The sequence below is a fragment of the Poecilia reticulata genome, linkage group LG16 (genome assembly GCF_000633615.1).
Source record: "Poecilia reticulata strain Guanapo linkage group LG16, Guppy_female_1.0+MT, whole genome shotgun sequence".
Taxonomy (NCBI): Eukaryota; Metazoa; Chordata; class Actinopteri; order Cyprinodontiformes; family Poeciliidae; genus Poecilia; species Poecilia reticulata.
This window is the reverse complement of record NC_024346.1, coordinates 5,475,830-5,503,565: the sequence shown is the minus strand read 5'-3', so window position 1 is coordinate 5,503,565 and position 27,736 is coordinate 5,475,830. Positions and strand designations below refer to the sequence as shown.

At 39.0% G+C, this 27,736-nt stretch overlaps 4 protein-coding genes across 6 annotated transcripts; all 4 read right to left on the bottom strand.

The window, feature by feature from the left end:
- Positions 1–3,288: 3,288 nt before the first annotated feature.
- LOC103477686 (trypsin I-P38-like) lies at positions 3,289–5,117 on the bottom strand. The gene is made up of 6 exons (XM_008430952.1): positions 5,021–5,117; positions 4,573–4,765; positions 4,305–4,490; positions 3,946–4,007; positions 3,720–3,844; positions 3,289–3,630 (listed from the first exon to the last, which is right to left on the bottom strand). The coding sequence occupies exons 1-6, from the start codon at positions 5,055–5,057 to the stop codon at positions 3,481–3,483; spliced, it is 753 nt and encodes a 250-aa protein (XP_008429174.1). The 5' UTR covers positions 5,058–5,117; the 3' UTR covers positions 3,289–3,480.
- Positions 5,118–10,434: 5,317 nt separating this feature from the next.
- Positions 10,435–12,227, bottom strand: LOC103477687 (kallikrein 1-related peptidase b27-like). Its single transcript, XM_008430953.1, has 6 exons — positions 12,148–12,227; positions 11,735–11,927; positions 11,467–11,652; positions 11,108–11,169; positions 10,882–11,006; positions 10,435–10,788 (listed from the first exon to the last, which is right to left on the bottom strand). The coding sequence occupies exons 1-6, from the start codon at positions 12,182–12,184 to the stop codon at positions 10,639–10,641; spliced, it is 753 nt and encodes a 250-aa protein (XP_008429175.1). The 5' UTR covers positions 12,185–12,227; the 3' UTR covers positions 10,435–10,638.
- A 6,640-nt stretch (positions 12,228–18,867) lies between these two features.
- On the bottom strand, positions 18,868–21,728 carry LOC103477688 (beta-fibrinogenase-like). 3 transcript variants are annotated; one of them, XM_008430954.2, is made up of 6 exons: positions 20,615–21,728; positions 20,147–20,330; positions 19,879–20,064; positions 19,535–19,596; positions 19,309–19,433; positions 18,868–19,215 (listed from the first exon to the last, which is right to left on the bottom strand). In XM_008430954.2, exons 1-6 carry the CDS (start codon positions 20,652–20,654, stop codon positions 19,066–19,068), a joined length of 747 nt encoding a protein of 248 aa, XP_008429176.1. In that variant the 5' UTR covers positions 20,655–21,728; the 3' UTR covers positions 18,868–19,065. The 3 variants fall into 3 exon arrangements, with proteins under 3 accessions (XP_008429176.1, XP_008429177.1, XP_017164880.1); XM_008430955.2 differs by having other exon boundaries at positions 19,318–19,433; XM_017309391.1 differs by lacking the exon at positions 20,615–21,728 and having other exon boundaries at positions 20,147–20,607.
- Positions 21,729–25,297: 3,569 nt separating this feature from the next.
- On the bottom strand, positions 25,298–27,066 carry LOC103477685 (kallikrein-1-like). The gene is made up of 6 exons (XM_008430951.1): positions 27,018–27,066; positions 26,607–26,796; positions 26,339–26,524; positions 25,975–26,036; positions 25,749–25,873; positions 25,298–25,655 (listed from the first exon to the last, which is right to left on the bottom strand). Exons 1-6 carry the CDS (start codon positions 27,052–27,054, stop codon positions 25,506–25,508), a joined length of 750 nt encoding a protein of 249 aa, XP_008429173.1. The 5' UTR covers positions 27,055–27,066; the 3' UTR covers positions 25,298–25,505.
- Between the last annotated feature and the right edge of the window lie 670 nt (positions 27,067–27,736).

Below are 27,736 nucleotides of genomic sequence, written 5' to 3'. Positions count from 1 at the left end.
TGTTGGCGAGCCATTTTCATCTATAATAACCGCCAAAACTGGTTGAAGGAGCTGCATCGGTAAAGAGTTGAATGTCTTGGGGGTAGGTGAGGAAATCGTTGTAGAAGAAAGAAATTCTTTTCCAGGATGAAAGAAAATAATGCCACAGACGTATTTCTATTTTGCAGGAGTGATCGATAATGAGAGAACCGTGAAGAGAGAGGACGCTGGCTGCTTTAGACAGGAGATGAGAAATGAAGGATTTACCCTGTGGAATGATGCGAACAGTGTAGTTCAGATGGCCGAGAAGAGAAAGCAGCTGTTGTTTAGAACATTTGTCGGCGAGTAAGAAATTAGACAATAATAAGGTGATTCGATTGATCTTTTCAGATGATAGGGAAGCTTGAAAGGGTGAAGAGTCTAGGGCAGTGGTTCTTAACCTGGGTTCGATCGAACCCCAGGGGTTCGATGAGTCGGCCTCAGGGGTTCGGCGGAGCCTCTGCCGCGGAGGTAAAGACACACTTGTGTAAAGTCGTGATGACGCGCCCCGCTTTGCCATCACTTGCTCCAGAGGATCACGTTACATTGCTTAGCCAATCAGAGCTGCGGAGGAGCCCTGATTGAAGGAGTTCCACTCTCAGCATGGATTTGAACTTGTGTCTTTAATTGCTTCAGCAAAGCTCACAGTTTTTACCAAATTCTATAGTCTAAATCTGCTCCTTAGTCGCATCTTTTCGGGGTTGCTACTGCCTCTAGTGGTGTGGGGGTGGTTACACAGCTAATATAATTACATTACTAAATCAGAATATCGCAAATTATTTTGTGTGTCCGGGGGTACGGGGGGTTGGAATAAGAAGGGTTCGGTGAATGCGCATATGCAACTGGGGGTTTCAGTACCTCAAAAAAGGTTAAGAACCACTGGTCTAGGGTGATGCCTAGGAACTCTAAAGAGGTGCACGGACCGACAGTTTTCTCCTCTGAGAGGGGAACTCCCAGCTGGGAAAAAGCTTGAGTTAGGGCATTAAGACCACAACAAGGAGGAGAAGATGGAGGAGTAACTACCAGGAAGTCATCAAGAAGGTGTATGACATAAGGGAGTTTGTAGGTATTGATAAGAATCCAGCAAAGGGCTTCAGACAGGGAATCGAAAATTTTGGGGCTTCTATGGCACCCGAACGTGAGGCGGACAGTGAAGTAAAAAGCACCTTTCCAAACTACGCTGAAGAAGCGCCAGAAAGGTAGTGAGAGGTAGTGGTAGGAAAGAGGTTAGAGGGGAGTGAAGAAGGGAATGAGGAAGGAAATCCTGAGGCGCTATACTGAGCTAGATTCACCGCAACTTGAGAAGAACCAGAGATCATAGTGTTTAGAGGTGGTAAGAGCTGAAGAAGTTATGGGGGGTGAAGAAATGAATAAGAGGGAGGGATTTGAGGAGTCTGTGAAGACAACGATGAGATTGCAGAAGATAAAAGCTGAGAGAAATAGGCTAGGCAGGGTGTATTTGGTGGACGTTGTAATACGAACTGTCTCCCACAAGGGGGAGCTGTCGCTGGGTGTGGGGCCTCAATTGCATGGGCCCGATGACGTCGCCTGAAATGGAGGAGGAAGAGGATGCTGGAGAAAAACCCGGAAGCCTGGGGTATTTGTATGATGGTAGGGCTGGCGTTTGCTGAAGACCTGAGGAGGAGAGCAATTGAAAGAGCCTTAATTTATTATCAGAGCAACTGAAGGGGATTCCTTTTTCTTTCAAGGAGCGATGGAGGCGAGGGACAGTCCAGGATTTGAGAAGCTGGTGAGTTGAAACATTTGGAGAGGGCCATGGAGACGAAGCCTGGTTGGTGTTCTGGAGCTGCGGCATTTGGGAATGGCATCTGGGACCGGGAGAACAAGGTTGACGGCTGGATCCACGACGTATCCCTCAGCCATGGGGTTGATGTGACGTCGATGGATGGGTCAGGGTTTGAGGGTCGAAGATCACTGTACGAAGGTGTTTGGAGCCGGAGGCTTGTCTTGCGACCTGGGGAGGAGAGATTGAGGCAGCTGGAGAAGGGTCGAAGAGGTCGTCCGAGTCCGAGTGGTTGGGCTGGAGAGTTAGAGTGTCTTCTATTGTAAGTAGATCCGAATCTTGGTAAGTCTGCGGTGAAAATAGATGATTTGACAAAACAATGTGACAGATGTGGAACGGTTCTTGAGCGGGGTATATATATGGGCTGCTTAGAAAATTAGAGGTGTGGTTTGAGGCGTGGTCTTGCTCCCGAACCTATGTTAACACGTTAACTCCATATTGTTGCAGTGAAATAAAACCTCTATTTTGTACTGGTACTGAATGTCTTGCACTGTTTTTCATTTTGCGTAATGGAACTAAATGTCCTTCGTAAAAGAAACTATGAATCTTGTGATTTTATAGACAAGAAATGTTACAAGAAATTGATAAGGAACACCGTTATGGACAAAAGGAATCTGTATTTTTTCTGTTTTATCTGCTTACATGCACACGGATGATGTTTGTTAAGTATGAAGAATAAAATGAATGACAGTCACTACTCTAGAAAAAGTTTGTATCATTTAATGAAAGTATAATGAAATATTCCCTGGTTGTAAATAAATAAGGTCAGATTGTTAATTAATACTATTATTTGGATGGTGATTATTGAATTATTAAGACCATCATATTTGATGATGCAAACCTTCTTTCCTGTTTAATTTGATGTAATATTGTCAGTGAAAAACATTGTAGCAATAAAGTACTTGATGATATATTTTTGCAGCACTAACATCTTTTTACTTTTTCCAGATGTCACTGTAAAAATGCATTAACTGTAAAAGAACATTTTTTTACGATAATTTTTATGTTAAATGTGTGGCAACAATTAGTTAGTTTTACCTGTTATTTTCTTAGAACTTCTTTCATTCCAGACTTTGACTTTAATAGATTTTGAATTATTGAACATTTTAATTTCCTTTGTATCTTTATTAAAAATTATATGTTTAAATGATTTAGGATTTCAACATAAGTTAGTTGTTGTATTATGTGACTTCTGTTTCATTATTTTTGTGCACAGCTCTTTGGTCTTGTTGGAGTTTAAAGTTCTCTAGAAATAAATCAGGAATAGTAACTCCAGAGCTGCAGAGTTTAGATGCTGCATGTTCAGTTCTGATATAAAAGAGAAAAAGTTAAAATAAATGACTTCTGGTGTTCATCTTCATGTGATTTAAAACTCGCCACATTTTCAGACTCAGTTCAGGGAAAATATCAACTGAACAAACTGAACCATGAATATAAAGACGATCAGCCAGGAAATGTTTCTTTTCTATGCATTTATTGATTTATTGTTCATTTCTGAGACAGAGAAACATCCATTAGGGAGATCAAGGTTAGGTGAGAAAAAACGAAACTTTTGATTTATTCTGATTCAACAAACGTGGATCAAACTGATCAAGATACAATAATGAAATTATATTGGAAAGAACATTTTGATGAAAATTATATTTTATGAGTTTGTTTTATTGAGGCCCAATTACTGTTTTTATCCACTCAATGTATCCACACACATCAGCGATTGAAACTGGTCTCTGACATGCTTGCCCCGGTACAACTGGAGTAATCACACCATAAATCATGTTGTTGAACACCACAGCTGAACCAACATCACCCTGTAGAAAAACATATGTCCATATATTTTTGTTGTAAAACAGAAAAGTCTTCTAATCACTGCAGAGAGATATTGAAGAAACAAACTTACATGACATGCATCTTTGTTCGGTGCTGCAGCAGAGAATGTATGGCCATATACCGGCAGGAAGTGGGAATCCTCAACAACTTTCATGTTGACACACTGAAGACGTGTTGCAGTAGCAGCATTGGGTACTGTAGAGAAACATGAGAATCATAAACGTGTTCTTCACTCAAACTTCTCTGTAGAGACAGAAACAAAGATTGTATTCTCATAACTTCAATATTTCTCTCACATCGTCGATTATTGGGGCCGGTTGTTGTTGCTCCCTCTCCTGCCAACTGAACAATATCATCTCTAAAACATAATTAGAATAAAATGTAAAAATACAGATAACAATGTAGAAATTGTAATGTTATGAAGAACAGTGGCCGAACAGGAAATGAAGGACTTCATCCACTGACAAAGGAGTGTCGTCCTCCAGTCCTCAATGTCCTGTGTCCTTTACATGTGTCTCTGGTCCAACACACCTGAGCTAAACAGGTTCTGGTTCTGCTGGCGGCCTGATTACCTGACTCAGGTGTGCTGAAGCAGAGGCAGCAGGACTGGAAGCAGAAAACCTGAAGTCATGTTTTTGATCAGAGAAAGACTTACCTTTTAGGGCGTTTACTGCAGTCTGGTAGCCGAGCAAGTGGGACATCTCTTACTCGTCTTTCAACCATCACCAACATGATGTCATGTTTCCAGCCTTCTGGAGCATAATCCACTTTAAGTTCTAGGGTTCTGAAACTCGTCTCTTTAGCAGCCGGTGGATGAATGTTGAACTTTGCTATATTAATCCTGCAGAAAAGGTTAGATTATAATGAACACACAGAAAACCTGATTATTTGCAGATTAAACTGTGTTAATGCCTGTTTCTTACCACCCTGTCCCCGACTCCCAGCAGGTATCTGTAGTCAGGATCCACTTAGGGTGGATCAGAGATCCTCCACAAAACCTCCGATGAGTACCATTGCTCATCAGCAGCCGAACATGATAACCCCGCTCCGTGTCAGCACAGTTATGACCTCCAATGATTCTCTTCTGCAGAGAAACAGCTGAATTCACTGAAACACCTGGAGAAGAAAAAGGAGGACTTTACTCAGAAACTAGGTACAAACATGGCCCCTGGAACAGAAAAAGGAAAAACAGTTAAAGATTAAAAAGCGTCACAGTTCATATGCAAAAAAAGTTTAAATCTGAAACAGAATCAGAGGGAAGTTTGAGAATCACAGAGAGCAGCCTCCCTGGAACCAGAGGAAGTGTCCCCCATGTGACCATTTTCCACAGTGTGTCCAGTTTCCCCAGTGTGTCCAGTGTTTCTGACTCACCCAGCCCCAACAGCAGCAGAACCTTCAGCAGAGCCATTGCTGGTCCAGCTTTCTGTGAATGTCTGCAGTCCTGCAGCAGCTTTTAAACTATGTTCACGACTTCCTGCTGGAGAGAAAACCACCAATCACAGGACAGACACTGATCTGTCCAATCACAGGATGGACTCTGATTCATCCAATCACAGGACAGACACTGGTCTGCGCTGTCATCTGCATACAGAGTAACTTTAACATCTCATCTCATCAAGGAAACCTGAAAAATGTTCTTGTTCCATTGATAGATTTTTTCACTAATATCCAAACATTTCCCCTCTTATAATTTAAATGATCAGCCAATGAAACAAGAACTTTTTCATAAATATAAAGGAATTGACTTAAAACAAGCAGATTCTAATTTTGGCTGCAAAGTTACTTGTATGTTTTTCCTTATTTCAAGTGAACTGAGAGATTTACATTAGAAAGAAGACACAAATAACCAGTAAGTTTTCTGCTTTTACAGTACACAAGCTTGCAGTGAGTTTTGCTCAAGTGATTATAAACTTGATTAAATAAAACTGATTTTCTGAAGAGCAAATCTTCCTTGTTTTCAGGTTGATGGGTTTTTTAAAGGTAAAATTGTTTGGTTTCCAATCCATAAACATTCACATCTGCCTTTGCTCCCAAAAGTAGAATCATTTTGTTCATTGTTGAGCTGTTAAAATGACCTGTGTTGATAATAAATAATTCTGTGTAATAATCTCTTTTAGCTATTTGCATGCTCATTTACACATAGATGAATTCACATAAATCACATGCTCACAAAAGCTAAGGCTAGATTAAATAAGGGAACAACCAATTCACAGCATAGCTTAGATAGAGGCCAACAAAGGGAACTACAAGCTGTTGTTTGATGCCATTTTGTTCTGCTAGTCCATAAAGATAGCATGAACTATAGATCAGCTGTATCTTAATAATAATAAATGGAAATCATGAATTCAACTCACTCACTAATCTTCAATCTCAAACATCAAGAACCTAGCATGGAGAAAGGATAATTCTCCAAACACTATCTATAGAAATAGAAAAGGGTTTGGTTCTTTTATTTTGAAATAAACCTCTGTCATTATTATATGCAGCCAATGCATTGCAAGACCTGACCTCAAACATTTCAAAGTACTTCTGGTATTTAAATGTGCTGTGTCCCTCTCAGACTGTGGTTTGGACCACAGCAGTGGCAGCCCCTCTGAGTAGGTGAGCTGCGAGACAGACCATAATAGCCTGCAGCTCAGAGTTGGAGCCCTGGGCTCCGTTGCTATGGTAATTAACCACTGTAGCTGTGACTGTGTGTGTATGAGTCAGATCGGAGCCTCCATTGACTTGAATGGGATTTTGTCATTTTTCGCAATTTATGTCACCAATTTAACTCAGGATCCCACTAAAAATAATAGTGCACTTCTCGGGATGAAGCTGAACGTTTGATGCCACTTTTGTGGGGGTACACGCAGCAGTTTGAGCCGCCTTTAGGGTGATAGGTGTAGAACAGTAGTCCCCAAACTATGGCCTGCGGGCCGGATCCGGCCCGCCTCCACATTTGGTCTGGCCCCCTGAACAATACTAGAGAGCATTTAGATTATTTTTCATATACCGTATTTTCCGGACTCTAAGCCGCTACTTTTTTCCTAAGTTTTGAACCTTGAGGCTTATCGCCCAGTGCGGCTTATATGTGGATTTTTCTTCAACCGCCAGGGGGCTCTTTAGCAGGAACTGAATCTTTGGAAGTCAAAATTGGAAATAAAAGAAGAAAGTGCCCGTTAAAATGGAATTGGGTTTTAATAGGGAATTGAAATTTGAGAATGTTGTTGATCAGTTAAATAGCATTTAGGGGAAAAAGAAGATTTTTCTTTTTTAAAAAAAAATAATACTGGGATCAGTATGAGAATTTGAGGTATAGATATTAGGATCTAGTAGATGGCAGTAGTGCAACAATAATGGATGCAAGCTGCCATTGAAATCCAAAGAAGAAAGCACCTATTTTCATTTAGCAGATGCTAGTAGCAGACACAAAGGATCAGCACTTTTACTGTTAGTTACCGTTCGGAAACTACCGTAATCAGGTCAGTTAAATCTAAACTTGGCTACTTTTTCTTTTTCATCTGTAATAAATGTGATATTCAATTGACCTGTTATGACTCAAATTTTGGGTGTCCGCCCCCCTCTGCTGCTGCTGCATTGTGGAAACTTGGAGCAGCAGAGATATCTGTGGCTTATATGTTTACTGGTTTTTTAAAAAAAACTTTGGGGTGTTGGCTTATAGTCCGGTGCGGCTTATAGTCTGGAAAAAATATGGTATTTATTTCATAAATAGTGTTATTTCCTGGATTTTTTCTGTGCAAAACCCAGAGAGGGTTATTTGATTGTGCTTTCTGGAAAACAACAAATTTTTACATTTAGGCACTCCTGCAATCTTCACACTTTTTCTGTTACAAATTGACAGGAAAAAGTTTGGGGACCCCTGGTGTAGAACAATATGTTCCTGCCATGGATTGCATGGGCAGGCCCCAATTACAAACTGTTGTTTGATGCCATTTTGTTCTGCTATCCCTTTAAAAATAGCATGAACTATAGACCAGCTGTATTTTGCTAATAATAAATGGAAATCAAGATTTCCACCCACTCAACCTCATACATCAAGAATTTAGTACGGAGAAAGGATAATTCTCCAAACACCATCTATACAAATAGGAAAGGGTTTGCTTCTTTTATTTCATCACAGTGCTGAACCTAATGCATTTGTTGTAAATGAAAATTTACAACAAAAAAATAAAACTCAGAAATGTACCCAATTAAATTAGAACAATTCAGATTTTTAAAATACATTTAAAAAAAGAAACCTATGGTAAAATATTAACCGATGTGACTTTTTATTAAAGGCACAAACCTCTTTCATCAACCATGATTCTTTGCTTTTACAGTCATTAATCACTTTCATTCATTTGTGAAGTCGGGACTGAACAGCAGCACTTAGGGTCAAAGTGAAATATTTTGTTAGCAACAGGCTCAAACCATGCCACAACATTTTAAAAATTCAACAAAAGCAAACAATCAGCCTTAAAATAAACATATTTTCCAATCAATCACTACATATTAAACGACAAAATACAAAACTTAATCTTAAGTGAAGCCTTTAGATGTTCAGGGTGTGGGAGAGCTAGCCTCCATGCTAGCATCTTTGCTAGCTTCCATGCTGGCTTCCATACTAGCCTCCATGCTATTCTTCATGCTAGCCTCAATGCTAGTGTACATTATGTAGTATACAAAGTGTCTTTCTTTTTTGGTAATTCATGTTGTTCCTTACTGAAATGAAACATCTTTAAAAAATCTCTGTCATTATTTTAACCATGTTGCTTTAAGACTGGAAGCCCCTCCTTTTTTTTCTTCTTCTGTGGTTTTGTCTTTAAATGGTTTGTGTCCCTTAGGCCCTCCCCTTTTGTCATGTCCTGACGGAGAGGTGTGTACTGTTTATTTTTCATCTAAATACATCCAGTTTATTTATAGATCTATTAAGTAAATTTTTATCATCACTGTTGCAATATCTGAATATGAATGAATAAATGAATTCATTCCATAATGTAAATATTTAAGTGAACCTACGATTGCAAAATAGCAGAAATTTACTTTAGTTTTGTTATGTTTTCTTGGGGTCACACTGAGTTCAGAGAGCTAATGATTTGTTTTATGCCTCAGTCTCAGTTTAATCTACACTGAAGGGTATGTTGGACTCTGGGAGTATGTCATGCACATTGAGCATGAAGGCAGAGAGAAAATTAAGAGCGGTGGGTATTGATCTGAACCTTCTTAAAATCCCAGTGGTGGTCGGGTGTGGAGGCCTTCTCATGCAGCCTCGGTGCACCTATGAGTTGAACATTGAGATCTATGATTTTAGATTTACAGTACCAACATTTTTGATACCTGGGCAACATGATTAAATCATTGGTAGCAATGTGTCCCTTATTCAAAGAATGAAAACTGATTCGAGGTATTGGGAACTCATTACATCAGATCCTGCAAACACAGAGTGTGAAGAGATTTTGCAGCTGCTGAGTTGTGTTTCACAGTGGTCAACCTCTGCTTTACCTGACAAGATTGGAACAGGTAGGCTCAGACAGGCTGTCACCCTCCTTCCTCGCCAGGAGTATGTGGTTTGGGGAAAGCTGCCGTCCACTGCACCACTGACATTAGGGGGCACTGTGATCGTCGAGTCGTCATCTGCTCATTCCAGTCCCAAAAACATTTTGGTGGGTCGGGGAGTCACACCCATGTGGGGGGATTGTTGGGTCTCTAGGAAGGTTCTCAACCCAATAGACAAACCTATGATACTGCGCCGCAATGCTAAAATCGCTGACATCTTCCTATGTGTTGCTGTGGAGAACTTTGTGTTTAGTCAGCAGAACTCTGAACTGGACTGCAGCCATTCTACTGTTTCAACAAGCTCACCACATTACAGTTCTGATCCTGTATAGATGCTGAGACTGTGGTCTACATGACATCGACATAGAGAGCTGTGAGCTGTCAGATGAGTTCAAGAGAAGGCTGGCTGAACTTGTGGTTTCTTACCAGGATGTGTTCTCCAGGGGAAAACTGGATTGTGGGGAGACTAGGGATTTTGTCCATCTCATTCACTTGACTGATACATGATCATATGCACTGACTGGTGTGTTACATTGTTGCAGTGAAAAAACTCTATTTTGTATTGGTTCTGAATGTCTTGCACTGTTTTTCATTTTGTGTAATGGAACTAAATGTTCTTCGTAAAAGAAACTATGAATCTTGTGATTTTATAGACAAGAAATGTTACAAGTAATTGAGAAGGAACACTTTGTTATGGACAAAAGGACTCTTTGTATTTTCTCTGTTTTATCTGCTTACATGCACACGGCTGCACACTGACAATAACCATAACATTTAAGACTGGTGACATTCACACATAAACAAAAATTGATTAAGGCAGGCCAAGACCTTAGAGAGGATATACTTAGGATATACTGTAATAGATTTTGAAGTATTAAACATTTAATTTTTTCCTTTGTACCTTTATTAGAAATGATATATTTAAATCATTTTAAATGATTTAGGATTTCAATATTAGTTAGTTGTTGTTTTATGTGACTTCTGTTTCATTATTTTTGTGCACAGCTCTTTGGTCTTGTTGGAGTTTAAAGTTCTCTAGAAATAAATCAGGAATAGTAACTCCAGAGCTGCAGAGTTTAGATGCTGCATGTTCAGTTCTGATATAAAAGATACAAAGTGAACAAAATATATTACTTCTGGTGTTCCCCTTCATGTGATTTAAAACTTGTTACATTTTTAGACTCAGTTCAGGGAAAATATCAACTGAACAAACTGAACCATGAATATAAAGACGATCAGCCAGGAAATGTTTCTTTTTCATGCATTTATTGATTTATTGTTCATTTCTGAGACAGAGAAACATCCATTAGGGAGATCAAGGTGAGATGAGAAAAAACAAAACTATTGATTTATTCTGATTCTACAAACATGTGGATCAAACTGATCAAGATACTATAATGAAATTATATCTGAGAGGAAATTTGATGAGAGTTATATTTCATGAGTTTGTTTTATTGAAGCCCAATTGTTGTTCTTATCCACCCAATGTATTCACACACATCCGTGATGAAAACCCGAATCTGAAATGCTTGCTCTGGTACAACTGGAGTAATCACACCATATATCATGTTGTTGAACACCACAGCTGAACCAACGTCACCCTGTAGAAAAAAATATATTAATATATTTATTTCTGTTGTAAAACAGAAAAGTCTTCTAATCACTGCAGAGAGATATTGAAGAATCAAACTTACACGAGATACATCCTTGCTTGGTGCTGCAGCAGAAAATACATGCCCATAAATGGCCACAAATTGGGGACTGCCAGCAACTTCCATGTTGACACACTGAAGACGTGTTGCAGTAGCATCATTAGGTACTGGAGAGAAACATGAGAATCATAAACATGTTCTTCACTCAACCTTCTCTGTAGAGACAGAAACAAAGATTTTATTCTCATAACTTTAATATTTCTCTCACATCGCTGATTGTTGGGGCCGGTTGTTGTTGCTCCCTCTCCTGCCAGCTGAACAATAGCACCACTGAAACACAATTAGAATAAAATGTAAAAATACAAGATAATGTAGAAAATGTATTGTTATGAAGAACAATGGAAGGATAGAAAATAAATCCATGAAGAACTTCATACTCTGACACAGGACTGTCCTCCTCCAGTCCTCAGTGTCCTGTGGTCCTTTACATGTGTCTCTGGTCCAACACACCTGAGATAAACTGGTGGCCTGATTACCTGACTCAGGTGTGCTGAAGCAGAGGCAGCAGGAATGGAGAAGTGGAGACAGAAAACCTTAAGTCATGTTTTTGATCAGAGAAAGACTTACACTTTAGGGCGTTTACTGCAGTCTGGTAGCGGAACAAGTGGGACACCTGTAACTGGTCTCGGAAGCTTCAGCAACATGATTTCATGCTTCCCGTTTTCAGAAGTATAAACCACATTAAGGTCTATGGCTCTGAAATGCGTCTGTTTAGCAGTCCGTGGATGAACATTTAACTTTGCTACATTATTCCTACAGAAAAGATAAGATTATAATTAACACACAGAAAACCTGATCATTTGCAGATAAAAGGGTCTTCATGAATCTTTCCTACCACCCCGTCTCTGACTTCCAGCAGGCAGCTGCAGTCAGGATCCACATAGGGTGGATCAGAGATCCTCCACAGAAGGTCGTTTGAGTACCATTGGTCATTTCTAGCCGAACATGATAATGCCGGTCCGTGTCATCACAGTCATGACCTCCAATGACTCTCTTCTGCAGAGAAATGGCTGAGTTCACTGAAACACCTGAAGAAGAAAAATTAGGGCCTTATTCAGAAACCAGGTGCAAACATGGCTGCTGGAGCAGAAAAGGGAAAACAGTTAAAGATTAAAAAGCATCACAGTTCATATGCAAAAAAGTTTCAATCTGAAACAGAATCAGAGGGAAGTTTGAGAGTCACAGAGAGGAGCAGCCTCCCTGGAACCAGAGGAAGTTTCCCCAGTGTGTCCAGTGTTTCTGACTCACCCAACCCCAACAGCAGCAGAACCTTCAGCAGAGCCATTGCTGGTCCAGCTTTCTGTGACTGTCTGCAGTCCTGCAGCAGCTTTTAAACTATGTTCACAACTTCCTGCTGGAGAGAAAGCCACCAATCACAGGATGGACACTGATCTGTCCAATCACAGGACGGACACTGATCTGTCCAATCACAGGATGGACACTGATCTGCTCTGTCATCTGCATACAGAGTAACTTTAACATCTAATCATTCTAAAGAAACTTGAAAAAGTTGTTCCATTGACAAAATATTTCACTAATATCCAAACATTTCCCCTCTTATAACTTAAATAATCAACCAATTAATCACAAACTTTCATCAATTTTAAGGAATTGACTTAAAACAAGCAGATCCTAAATTTGGCTGCAAAGTTATTTGTAGGTTTTGCCTTATTTCAAGTGAACTGAGAGATTTACACTAGAAACTATATTGAAAATACTAGGTTCATTTTCTGTTTTTGCAGTGGATTTTGGTGGGTCATATAGTCACACCCATGTGGGAGAATTGTTGGGTCCTTTTGAGAGAATTACACAATATATCATATATAATAATATATCAAAAACCTCCTTCTGCTCATTGTTTTTTCTCATTCCCTGGGTCCATGAATGTCATGTGCATCAGCGGAACCATAAAAAAACAATAGAAAGACACGAGCTGTTCTACGTACAATCATGGCAGAATATAGTGAACAATCAGATGCATAAACTCACACAACTCATCCTAGAAATCACAAACCAATAAATCAAGACATAATTACATGAGACAAAAGACAAAATACAAAAAGAAAACACTGGGAAACATTTTCAAGAATGGACCCATCCCTGGAGAACATGTGAGGAGACCCCAATGATCCGCTTTTAAAGTTCCGGAACCCAGCTTTTTCTAAAGGCCCCAATATAATCCAATATAGTTCACTGTGCGACACTCAGTAAGTGTACGCGGTCATAAATATCTATCCTTGCGCGGACATGTCGGGCGGACGTCCGCTTCGAGTCCTTGCCTGCGCGGACTGAAGTACTCCAGAGTATATTGGGGCCTTAAGGAGGCGTGTTCTTCCTTTTCTGTAATGTAATGTACAAGGGTTGCCTTTTACCTGGTACAAACAATGCAAAGGCTTTTATTTGATTTACAACTTTCTTTATGAACTTTCTTTCTTTGCCTAAGTGTGACAGAGTGTTTTTTATGACTCTGGCCTGAACGCTAAGCTAAACACAGAGAAAGTTTTGCCTTCAGAAAAGCATATTTCATGTCTCTGTGAATGGTTGCTGGGTTCAAAGGAAAGCTAAGACACTTATATTAATGGTCCTTTGACCCTAGACATATACATTTGCAGAGTTCTCATTTACTTAACTTCCAAAAACATACAGGATAAGTTTAAACTACATTTGTAAGACGACTTCCGTTGCACACACATTTTCTAATTAATGCATGATTTGCATACTGATCAGGGCTGTGATTTAATATAAAAACTACAATTTAACTACTTTTAACAAATCATGGTAGTATGAATAAGAACAGTATTCTACTGATCAGATTATGTTGATTGAATCATTAACCTACTTTTAATGTCAATTTAGGCCTGCTCAAAACAATGTTGATTTTGTCTAATATTTAAACATATGGTTAAAGTTAACTCTAGAATTAAACTAGCATAATAAAATTAATATTCCAACAGTCCCTATGAAGGTTCTCAACCCAAAAGACAAACCTATGATACTGCGCCAGTCTACTGTTTGAACAAGCTCACCACATTACAGTTCTGATCCTGTACAGATGCTGAGAGACTGTGGTCTACATGACGTCAACATAGAGAGCTGTGAGGTGTCAGATGAGTTCAAGAGAAGGCTGGCTGAACTTGTGGTTTCTTACCAGGATGTGTTCTCCAGGGGAAAACTGGATTGTGGGGACACTAGGGATTTTGTCCATCTCATTCACTTGACTGATGACCAGCCGTTTCGCTTGCCTTATCGATGCCTAGCACCAGCACATTATTAGCTGCAGGAGGTCTTGTCTGAGACGGAGATGAAGGGTATCATAAGGAAGTCTATTAGTGAATATGCCTCTCTGCTTGTTATGGAGTGGAAAAAGTCTGGATACGTGATCATATGCACTGACTGGTGTGTTACATTGTTGCAGTGAAATAAAACCTCTATTTTGTACTGGTTCTGAATGTCTTGCACTGTTTTTCATTTTGTGTAATGGAACTAAATGTTCTTCGTAAAAGAAACTATGAATCTTGTGATTTTATAGACAAGAAATGTTACAAAAAATGATAAGGAACACTTTGTTATGGACAAAAGGACTCTTTTTATTTTCTCTGTTTTATCTGCTCACATGCACATGGCTGCACACTGATATAACCATAACATTTAAGACTGGTGACATTCACACATAAACAAAAATTGATTAAGGCAGGCCAAGACCTTAGAGAGGGAGCAGAATGAGGAGAAAATAGGCAGAACTTGTTACAATCTTTGTTCTACTTGGTGTCACCCCTAAGGTGAGATGAGTGGAGCCCAGTGCTGGATGGTGAGCATCCCTCTGTATCTGATCCATTTGGATTTCTGCAACATTTGATAATTTTTATGCATTAAAGCCCCATTTTATATTTAACCAAAGCTCATTATTTCTCAAGATAATGAGTTGGGTCCTGATACTGGTAAAGGACCTGGGTGGTGCACAGAGGGGAAAATGGGTGATACTTGGTTGCTCTCTTGCTCTCGGTGAAGGCGGACGCTTTTTTCCTCTGCTCCCTCCCTGCCCTTGCCTGCCCTGCGTGCTCTGTTTTTGTCCTGTCTTGATCTATATTTTTTTAGCTTTTCTTTGCACATCCTCCGAATCTACAAATTATAGATCTGGTCAACCGATCTCTCAATGCAATTGATCAAAGTTTTGATGAGAAGTCTGGGCACAGGAGAGCCCTCTTGTTCTGTGGGGACTCACCCAGCAGGATTCACCCTGGATTCATTCATGATAACAGGATTTCTGCTGTTTGGAGCTTGTGGATTCCTGGATTTTCGAAAAATTTGTGATGGACTTGATCGAACTAGAGAACACTCGGACTGTTGATGTGGAAAGAGACGCAAGTTGGATGTGAAATTTGCTGAGACTCGCAGCCCAGCTCAGGACTCTAAAACTCACTAACAGAATGGAATTGATTTTGGAGAAGTGGATGATTGGGAACTGAAATGTATCGGAGAGACTTTAGGGAAGACTGAAATTTATAATCTTCCCTACCTAAGACATTCTGTTTCTGAACTGGCTTTCCCCGTGTGGCCTTGGAAGGGCTGCATATTTCCAATCTCCTTGAAAATATGTGAATATAACGCTCTTCCCACCTCACCCCCTCCTGTTACCCATGCAGCTGTGGAGCTGAGTGCTCCCAAGGACATCATGCCTTGATAACATCTTTTTCTTTTTAAAGGTTTTGTTGTGGCCTTTATTTGAAAGTAGTTTGACAGGAAAGATGGTTATGAGAGAGGGGGAAGACATGCTACAAATGTCACCAGGCCAGGAATCGAACCACCGGCATGAGAACTAAAGCCTCAATACATGGATTGGGCTTTGCTCCTGTGCCACCACAGCACCCAATAACAACATCTTTATTGCGCTTCGTCAGGAGCCTCAGCAACGTGGTTTCATGGCTCTGTGACGTCACCGCCTTCACACGTCTGTTTTCTTCGTTTTGTCTGAATGTTGCCATTAGCCCTATTGACCTATGCTCTTTTTTGTTTTATTTTGTTAGAATTGCAATAACTATGAACTTGAATCCAGAAATACTTAACAGGAACAATCACTACTTAGTTACTTTTATCCATCTATTAGCTTATTTTGTTAGAAACTGTGGAGTGATGCCTTTTTAGATCAATATTGTACAGCCCAGAAATGGAAGAAGAATTAGAATGAGAATAACTACGAACATAGAATCCAGGAATACTTGACAGGAACAGTCACTACTTAGTTTTAGATTCCCAGTGCTCCCTGTGCTCCGTCTGAGCTTCCCTGTGCTCTGTCCGAGCTTCCCTGTGCTCTGCCTGAGCCTCCGCCTCCTGAGCTTCCCTGTGCTCCATCCGAGCCTCCGCCTCCTGAGCTTCCCTCTGCTCCAGCCGGCCCGCCCCTCTGCCAGCCTTCCAGAGCCTCCAGCCGGTCCCACGGGCCTGAAGGCCTCCTGCGGCGACGGCGACCACTGGAACGCCTCCTCGACTCCTCTTCCTGCGGCGACCGCTGGACCCGCCTCTTCGACTCCACTTCCTGTGCCGGTGACGGCCGCCGGACCTGCCTCCATGCCTCCTGGTTTTTCACCCACCCTGGTTGGGTAGTTTTTTTGTTTGGATTGGGTTTTTTGTTTTCTGGACTCTAGCCCCCTGTCCAGCACCCCTACACCCACCCTTGTTGGGTTTGGACATCTGGTAGCTGCCCTTATCTGATCTGTGTTTCTGTGTATTTACTGTAAGGTTTTTCTGTGTTCAGTTTCTGACTTGTGAGTTTCTGTCTCTGCGTCTTCCCCTGTTGACTGATCCCAGCTGTGTCTCGTTCCTCGATCACCCTCTCAGTGCATTTAAACCCACCTGTTGTCTTTGTCTCTTTTCGGGTCCTCGTCTTATGTCAGTTGTTGTCTACTGCGTGCTTGCCAGTTGAACTGTATGGTCCTGGTTAGCTTAGCTTTCGTATTCAGTCTTCAGTGTCTTCAGTTGCTACTGGTAATTAGCTGTATGCTAACCCCTCTTCTGTGCCACCTGTCATCCTTGACTGAGCATTTGTTAATCAATAAATCACCATTTTCATCTACATCCTGGGTCTACCTGCGTCTCTCCTCTCCACTGCAAACCCCACTTCATGACAAGATTACTTTTAACCTAGAACAGGAATTAGATGAGTCACTCTTAAGCTTACTTGATCTCCCTATAAAACTGTAAGCTGTATTTTGCTCGGTGCTCTCTCTCCTGACTTCGTTCAGTGAGAAGAGACTTCGAACGCTGTTAAGCCTTCGAATAAACACTGATTAAGAATATATTCTTTCTCTGGTTCTTGAGTTTCCCCTCACTCATTTTTAAAGAAAATTTCCACACCACCAGAAACTAGCAAACCTGCAAAAGAGATTCAGAACTAATTCAGAATGAATGGCTCGTTCCTCTAAAGCAGCTCTTCATGTCAGTGACTGTGTCACCATAATGAAAAGTCCTGATGCAATGACAATAACATCAGGGAATGCTGAGAGAAACTGATCAGACACCCAAACGTTTCCAAAGAAAATGATCAATAAAGGCAAAAATAATGAATAAATAAATAATTTGTTGGCAACAACACTAAATAGTAAGTTGACTAATTATTTAGCTAGCAAATAATATTTAGCTTGCAAGCTAATGAGCTCAAAGCTAAATGTTTAACTTCCTCTGATCTTCTCCAAAGACGGAAAAGGTTTGAGTGTTTGTACATTTAATGTTTCCAAAGTTTAAGTTATCACTAGAAAATGTGTTGAGAACTGTTCAAATTTACCAGAATACATCCAACATATCCATGCAGATATTATGGTTCTTTACATTAACTGTTTGATGCAGATTTTAGTTTTTGATTCTTTGATGACAAGCTTAACTGCTTTTAAAACTAAAAATGTGTGTAATATTTTGTTAATTATTAATCAGAAATGAATAAAAGAGTTACAATTACAAGAGACATTTATTTTCTACGTATGTGACAGTGGATATTATTACTGATGACAACAAACTGCAGTTTTATCTATTCAGAAACATAATATTCTCACAGATTAAGTTGCAAAATAATGTTTCTCCCCAAAAATCCAGAGCTGGATGAAATATGCCTCATCTCTATCCAAGATTAATATTTTTATGGTACAATTATAAATTTTAAGCTTTCAGTTGATGTCTGTTAAGCATGAAGAATAAAATGAATGACAAAGTCACTACTCTAGAAAAAGTTTGTATCATTTAATAAAAGTAAAATGAAATTTTCCCTGGTTGTAAGTAAATAAGGACAGATAGTTAATTAATACTATTATTTGGACGGTCATTATGGAATTATTAAAGCCATCATATTTGATGATGCAAACCTTCCTGTTTAATTTGATGTAATATTGTCAGTGAAAAACATTGCAACAATAAAGTATTTGATTATATATTTTAGCAGCACTAACATATTTTTACTTTTTCCAGATGTCACTAGCAATAAATTAACTGTAAAAGAGAAAAATTTTCTTCATGAATTTTGATGTTAAATTTGTGGCAACCATTAATTAATTTTACCTGTTTTAAAATATTTTCTTAAAACTTTTTTTATTCCAAATTTTGACTTTAATAGATTTTGAATTATTAAACATTTTATTTTTTCCTTTGTACCTTTATTAGAAATTATATATTTAAATCATTTTTAAATGATTTAGGATTTCAATATCAGTTAGTTGTTGTATTATGCGACTTCTGTTTCATTATTTTTGTGCACAGCTCTTTGGTCTTGTTGGAGTTTAAAGTTCTCTAGAACTAAATCAGGAATAGTAATTCCAGAGCTGCATAGTTTAGATGCTACATGTTCAGTTCTGATATAATAGATACAAACTGAACAAAATAAATTACTTCTGCTAAAATCTTCATGTGATTTAAAACCTGTCACATTTTAGACTCGGTTAAGGGAAAATATAAACTGAACCATGAATGTAAAGACGATCAGCCAGGAAATGTTTCTTTTTCATGCATTTATTGTTCATTTCTAAGACAGACAAAGAACCATTAGGGAGATCAAGGCTATGTGAGAAAATTCTAAGCTATTGATTTATTCTGATTCTACAATCATGTGGATCAGACTTATTAAGATACAATAATGAAATTATATCTGAGAGGAAATTTGATGAGAATTATATTTCATGACGGTTTGTTTTATTGATACCGAGTTATTCCTCTTATCCACTGAAAGTATCCACACACATCAGTGATTGAAACTGGTCTCTGACATGGATGCTCTGATACACCTGCAGATATCACACCATAAATCATGCCGTTGAACACCACAGCTGAACCAGCGTCACCCTGCAGAAAAAATTACATCAATATTTTCATTTATGTTGTAAAACAGAAAAGTCTTCTAATCACTGGAGAGAGATGTTGAAGAAACAAACTCACATGACATACATCCGTGTTCGGTGCTGCAGCAGAGAATGTATGGCCATATGCCGGCAGGAAGTGGGAATCCTCAACAACTTTCATGTTGACACACTGAAGACGTGTTGCAGTACCAGTATTAGGTACTGGAGAGAAACATGAGAATCATAAACATGTTCTTCACTCAAACTTCTCTGTAGAGACAGAAACAAAGATTTTATTCTCATAACTTTAATATTTCTCTTACATCGTCGATTATTGGGGCCGGTTGTTGTTCCTCCCTCTCCTGCCAACTGAACAATATCACCTCTAAAACATAATTAGAATAAAATGTAAAAATACAAGATAACAATGTATAAAATTAATTGTTATGAAGAACAATGAAAGACTTCATCCACTGACACAGAAGTGTCCAACTCCAGTCCTCAATGTCCTGTGTCCTTTAACTGTATCTCTGGTCCAACACACCTGAGATAACAGGTTTTGGTTCTGCTGGTGGCCTGATTACCTGACTCAGGTGTGTTGAAGCAGAGGCAGCAGGACTGGAAGCAGAAAACCTGAAGTCATGTTTTTGATCAGAGAAAAACTTACATTTTAGGGCGTTTACTGCAGTCTGGTAGCTGAGCAAACGGAACACCTCTTACTGGTCTTCCAACCATCACCAACATGATGTCATGTTTCCAGCCTTCGGGAGCATAAACCACAGGAGCGTCTAGGATTCTGATACTCATCAGTGTACCAGTCCGTGGATGAACTTTTAACAATGCTACATTAATCCTGCAGAAAAGGTTAGATTATAATGAACACACAGAAAACCTGATCATCTGAAGATTAAACTGTGTTAATGCCTCTTTCCTACCACCCTGTCTCCGACTTCCAGCAGGTATATGTAGTCAGGATCCACTTCTGGTTTAACAGAGATCCTCCACATATGGTGGTTGTCTGCCCGTTGGTCATCTTCAACCGAACATGATAACCCCGCTCTGTGTCAGCACAGTCATGACCTCCAATGATTCTCTTCTGCAGAGAAACAGCTGAATTCACTGAAACACCAGGAGAAGCAAAAGAAGGATTTTATTCAGAAACCAGGTGCAAACATGGCTGCTGGAACAGAAAAAGGATAAACAGTTAAAGATTAAAAAGCATCACAGTTCATATGCAAAGAAGTTTCAATCTGAAACAGAATCAGAGGGAAATTTGAGAATCACAGAGATGAGCGGCCTCCCTGGAACCAGAGGAAGTGTCTCCAGTGTGTCCAGTTTCCCCAGTGTGTCCAGTTTCATCAGTGTGTCCAGTTTCCCCAGTGTGTCCAGTGTTTCTGACTCACCCAACCCCAGCAGCAGCAGCAGAACCTTCAGCAGAGCCATTGCTGGTCCAGCTTCCTGTGAATGTCTGCAATCCTGCAGCGGTTTTAAACTCTGTTCACAACTTCCTGCTGGAGAGAAAGCCACCAAACACAGGACAGACACTGATCTGTCCAATCACAGGACAGACACTGATCTGCGCGGTTATCTGCATACAGAGTGGGGTTGCCACCTTTCCAAAATCAAAATGCGCAACGTCCACCACGGCGTATCGCCCTACTCTCATTGGGAGAAATCTGAACTGGACTGCAGTCATTCTACTGTTTCAACAAGCTCACCACATTACAGTTCTGATCCTGTACAGATGCTGAGAGACTGTGGTCTACATGACATCGACATAGAGAGCTGTGAGGTGTCAGATGAGTTCAAGAGAAGGCTGGCTGAACTTGTGGGTTCTTACCAGGATGTGTTCTCCAGAGGAAAACTGGATTGTGGGGAGACTAAGGATTTTGTCCATCTCATTCACTTGACTGATGACCAGCCGTTTCGCTTGCCTTATCGATGCCTAGCACCAGCACATTATTAGCTGCAGGAGGTCTTGTCTGAGACGGAGATGAAGGGTATCATAAGGAAGTCTATTAGTGAATATGCCTCTCTGCTTGTTATGGAGTGGAAAAAGTCTGGATACGTGATCATATGCACTGACTGGTGTGTTACATTGTTGCAGTGAAAAAACTCTATTTTGTAGTGGTACTGAATGTCTTGCACTGTTTTTCATTTTGTGTAATTCTTGTGGGGTGAATGTAACCAGTTTCTATTTCTCTTGCTATAATTACACAAAGTGTCTCTTTTTTGGTGATTCATGTTGTTCCTTACCTGACTGAAACATCTTTAAAAAACTCTGTCATTGTTTTAATCGTGTTGTTTTAAGACTTTAAGCCTCTCCATTTTTATTTCTTCTTCTATGGTATTGTCTTTAAATTGTTGGCACCCCTTATGTCATGTCCTGCGGGAGAGGTGTGTACTGTTTATTTTTCATCTAAAGACATCCAGTTTATTGATAGGGTAACACTTTATTTGAAGTGGGGTGAATAAGACTGTCATGACATTTTCATAAACATGACACAACACTCGTTTCATGAATATTTATGACTGTTGTCATAAAGCGTCTTTCGGTAAATTATGACAACTTGACATTCACCAACACTCTAAAAAGAAAAAGTTGAACCAACTTAATTGAATTGCTTCTATGGGTAACAAGCAATTCAATTAAGTTGGTTCAACTTAATTTATTAAGTTTAACCAATTCAATATATTCTAATCATCCAACTCAATTTGTTAATTTTATTTAACAAATTTATTAAGTATGTTTAAGATAACAGATTTAAGTCACTCTTACTCAAATCATTTATTTTCTTCTAATAAACATTTAAAATCTCTGTCTTAATTCTACAGAAACATTCTACAGAACATTATTGCACTCGCGCTTTTTACATGGTGATTTGGCATCCCGTGGTGTTCGATTACTGTCGGCAGAGTTTCAAAACTCCAGACTGCACACGGTCATCTGGAGGGAACCTCAAGGGCAACGAGGAGACGGTGAAAATTACAGCTCAAAACCTTCAAGACTGAGTGAGCCGGCAGGCAGGAACGGAGCCTCCGGCACCGTCTGGTGAGTCTTGGGTTGAAATTTCCTGGGTTGGGAAGCTGAATCTGACCCTCTTGGTGGGATTTCATGAAACTTCCTTTCACCAATCCTAAAATCATCCCAATGAGGCTCAAGCAAAGGTTTTTTTTTTTTGTTTTTTCTTTTTGCAAAACCTCAATTGTGTTACTTTGTAATATGGATGTTTTGTAAGGGCAAAACTTTGTTGTTCTTTAACGAATAGCATCAAAATCAAGATGGATTTTTATTTATTTTTTTTCAGTTGGCAGTTACACTCTAAAAAGTGTTTTTTGGGCTGAAGTTCATCTTATGGACTTATTTACATTAATTTAACTTAATTCTTTTGCTATGCCAACTTACTTTTTTGTGTTCATTTCACTCAAAACTTACACTAAATAGTTGAATCAACTTAATTGAATGGCTTCCATAGGTAACGAGCAATTCAATTAAGTTTGTCCAACTTAATTTATTAAGTTTAACCAATTCAATATATTCTAATCATCCAACTCAATTTGTAATTTTTTTAAAACAAATGTATTAAGTATGTTTAAGATAACAGATTTAAGTCAGTCTTACTCAAATCAGTGAACTTGCACAGCACTTTTCCAGTCACTTTGACTACTCAAAGCACTTCACATTGGAGTCACATTCACACACCAACATCCATATTGATATGTGGCAGGAGGAAGCTGGAATTGAACCTAGAACCTTCCGATCACAAGACGACTGCTCTACCCACAGAGCCACAGTCGCTTACTGGGGAATCTGTCCCTGGTCTGCTTCAGTCATGGTCAGACGTGGGATACAAATATGGTATTGAACTTAATTATTTCAAGTAAAGTCAAAGTAAAAAGGTCCTTTAAGGAAAAGATTTGGAACTTAAATTAGAGTATATTTTGAGGACACTGTAAAAAGAGTTTTTCAAAATATTTAGTTTGGAACTATTTATAAGTTTGAGTTGACTTTCTGTAGAATTAAGACAAAGATATTTTAAATGTTTATTAGAAGAAAATAAATGATTTGAGTAAGAGTGACTTAAATCTGTTATCTTAAACATACTTAATAAATTTGTTGAATGATTAGAATATATTGAATTGGTTAAACTTAATAAATTAAGTTGGATAAACTTAATTGAATTGCTTGTTACCTATGGAAGCAATTCAATTAAGTTGGTTCAACTATTTAGTGTAAGTTTTGAGTTAAATGAACCCAAAAAAGTAAGTTGGCATAGCAAAAGCAAAAGAATTAAGTTAAATTAATGTACATAAGTCCATATGTACATTGGCCACTGATCATAATCGGCCGATTTCCTTGAAAAAGTGTATCGTCGATCACGGTCTCTTTTTGCCGATCATACAAACCGATCACCTGCTTCTCATTTCGCAGCCTGCCTGTGCAGCTGGTCTCCTCTTTCTTTCACACCGCGCAAACACGCAGCAACAAATCCTAAGCGATGTGGAACTATAACGCACTGAGTGAATGGGGAAGTTTGCATGTTGCGGCGGAAAATTGAAGCACGTCAAAATGCATCAACATGACGAAGCTAATACGACATAAAAACAATGCCATACTTGACAGAGTTTGGCTATATCGAGGCTCACTGCAGTAAAAAAAGATGATCAGATAGCAGGTGTTCAATAAACAATTCAGGATTGATTATTGAACCTGTATTTGCCTTTGATTGTTAAGTTTTTTTACTTGAATTTTTTGGCAATGTTGAAAGGTTTTATTTTGACTGAATTATTTAGCCTCTTCAGAGGCTTCATATGTTTTCAGTCTGTTAAAGATAGTATTACTGATAGCAGTACAATTTGCACAATGTAAACATTGCACAGTAAATATCACAAGTGTTACACTGTAGGTAGGTACTGGGGGAGGTGGGGAATAGGTCAGTGCATGTGTGAATTTAGGGTTGTTACAGCTTTTGGAAATAAACTGTTTTTGAATCTGTTTGTCCTTGTCCTAAAGCACCTGTGGTGCTTCACGGAGGGTAGCGGGTCCAACAGTTTGAAGCCAGGGTGGGAGTTGTGTTTCAGGATGTTTTTTGCTCTGTTAAGGCACCGTGAGGTGTAAATGTCCAGCATGGAGAGGAGAGGGAAGCCAATGATTCTCTGTGCTGCTTTGACAGCCTTCTGAAGCCTTTTTATAGCACTTTTTCCAATCATTTTGACGGCTCAAAGCACTTTACACTAGAGTCACATTCATCCTTTCGCACTCACCTTGCCCAAGGGCACATTGACATGAAGCAGGAGGAAGCTGGAATCGAACCTACAACCTTCCGAACACAGGACAACTCTTCCCACAGATCCACAGTCGCCCACCTCGCAGTACTAACATCTCTACATATGTCATATTTAACCTTTTGAAAACCAAATTGTAATTTCTGAGATGTTTCACATAGCAAACATGTAATTTAGATTTAAATTTCAAAAGTGAAAGAAAATATTTTTGAACTTCCTCCTTTATTTTCATGTCAATGTTTTTAAGTAGATTTTTTAGAGCTTTATGTAAGTGTTAAAAATAAAAGTTAAAATTAACAATGACGCTTTTCTAACTGCAAAAGAGGAAAATAATGTACTATAATTGTTACATTTGTTGCAACAGAAGCTACCATTAATTAGTTTTAGCTGTTTTTAAATATTTTCTTAAAACTTATTTTATTCCAGATTTTGACTTTTGAACTAATTTCCTTTATATCTTCATTAAACACATAATGTTATTTCTTATTAGTTTTACATTAGGATTTAATTATTAGTTAGTTGTTGTATTATGTGACTTCTGTGTCATTATTTTGTGCACAGCTCTTTGGTCTTGTTGGAGTTAAAGTTCTCTAGAACTAAATCAGGAATAGTAACTCCAGAGCTGCAGTTTAGATGCTGCATGTTCAGTTCTGATATAAAAGATACAAACTGAACAAAATAAATTACTTCTGGTGTTCCTCTTCATGTGATTTAAAACTTGTCACATTTTCAAACTCAGTTCAGGGAAAATATCAGCTGAACAAACTGAACCATGAATCTAAAGACGATCAGCCAGGAAATGTTTCTTATTCATGCATTTATTGATTTATTGTTCATTTCTGAGACAGACAAAGATCCATTAGGGAGATCAAGGTCAGGTTTGAAAAAACAAAGCTATTGATTTATTATGATTCTACAATCTTGTGGATCAAACTGATCAAGATACAATAATGAAATTATATCTGAGAGGAAATTTTATGCGAATTCTATTTCATGATAGTTCATGTTTTATTTAGCCCTAGTTTTTGTTTTTATCCATCCAATGTATTCACACACATCAATGACTGAGACTGGTTTCTTACATGCAAAGTGTGATCTATCAACAGTAATCACACCATAAATCATGCCGTTGAACACCACTGCTCCACCAATGTCGCTCTGTAGAAAATATTATATCGATATATTTATTTATATTGTAGAACAGAAAAGTCTTCTAATCACTGTAGAGAGATATAGAAGAGACAAACTTACATAACATGCATCTGTGTTCGGTTCTGCAGTACGGAATATATACCCATCTCTCGGCCGAAACTGGGAAACTTGAACAACTTTCATGTCGACACACTGAAGATGTTTTGCAGCAAAACCAATGTGTACTGCAGAGAAACATGAGATTAATAAACATGTTCTTCACTCAACCTTCTCTGTAGAGACAGAAACAAATATTTTATTCTCATAACCTTAATATTTCTCTCACATCGTCGATTATTGGGGCCGATTGTTGTTATTCCCTCTCCTCCCAGCTGAACAATATCACCTCTGAAACACAATTAGAATAAAATGTAAAAATACAAAATAACAATGTAGAAAATTGTTATGAAGAACAATGAAAGAACACAAAATAAATCCATGAAGGACTTCATCTACTGACAGAGGAGTGTCCTCCTCCAGTCCTCAGTATCCTGTGTCCTTTACATGTGTCTCTGGTCCAACACATCTGAGCTAAACAGGTTCTGGTTCTGCTGGTGGCCTGATTACTTGACTCAGGTGTACTGAAGCAGAGGCAGCAGGACTGGAAGCAGAAAACCTGAAGTCATGTTTTTGATCAGAGAAAGACTTACACTTTAGGACGTTTACTGCAGTCTGGTAGCCGAGCAAGTGGGACATCTGTTACTGGTCTCGGAAGCTTCAGCAACATGATGTTATGCTTCTGGCCCTGGTCAACATACACCTCAGGATCTTGCCGGATTATGTGAGTGTTCTCTTCATTAGCCCGTGGATGAACTTTTACGATTACTTCGTTAATCCTGCAGAAAAGGTTAGATTATAATGAAAACACAGAAAACCTGATCATCAGCAGATAAAACTGTGTTAATGTGTCTTTCCTACCCTGGGCTTGACTCCCAGCAGTCAGCTGCAGTCAGGATCCACTGGGGATGGATCAGAGATCCTCCACAGACAGTGATTATCTCTCCGTTGATCCTCCTCAGCCGAACATGATAACGACGCTCCGTGTCAGCACAGTCATGACCTCCAATGATTCTCTTCTGCAAAGAAACAGCTGAGTTCACTGAAACACCTGGAAAAGAAAAAGAAGAACTTTACTCAGAAACCAAATGCAAACATGGCTGCTGGAACAGAAAAAAGAGAAACAGTTAAAGATTAAAAAGCATCACAGTTCATATGCAAAGAAGTTTCAATCTGAAACAGAATCAGAGGGAAGTTTGAGAATCACAGAGAGGAGCAGCCTCCCTCGAACCAGAGGAAGTGTCTCCAGTGTGACCAGTGTTTCTGACTCACCCAGCCCCAATAGCAGCAGAACCTTCAGGAAAGCCATTGCTGGTCCAGCTTCCTGTGAATGTCAGCAGTACTGCAGCAGCTTTTAAACTCTGTTCACAACTTCCTGCTGGAGAGAAAGCCACCAATCACAGGACGGACACTGATCTGTCCAATCACAGGACGGACACCAATCTGCGCTGTCATCTGCTTACAGATTAACTTTAACATCTCATCGTTCTAACGAAACCTGAAAAATGTTCTTGTTCCATTGATAGATTATTTCACTAATATCCAAACATTTCTGCTCTTATAATTTAAATAATCAGCCAATGAAACAAGAACTTTTTCATCAAACTTTAAGGAATTGACTTAAAACAAGCAGATTCTAAATTTGACTGCAAAGTTACTTGTAAGTTTTGCCTTATCTCAAGTGAGCTGAGAGATTTACATTAGAAAGAAGACTAAATTAACCAGTAAGTTTTCTGCTTTTACAGTGCACAAGCTTGCAGTGAGTTTTGCTCAAGTGAATTGATTGAAAACTTGATGAAATAAAACTGATTTTCTGGAGAAAGAGCGTCTCTTCCTTGTTTTCAGGTTGATGGGGGTTTTTTTTAAGTAAAAATGTTTGGTTTCCAATCCATGAAAATTCACATCTGCCTTTGCTCCCAAAAGTAGAATCATTTTTGTTCATTGATGAGCTGTGAAAATGACCCTGTTGAGAATAAATAATTTTGTGTTTC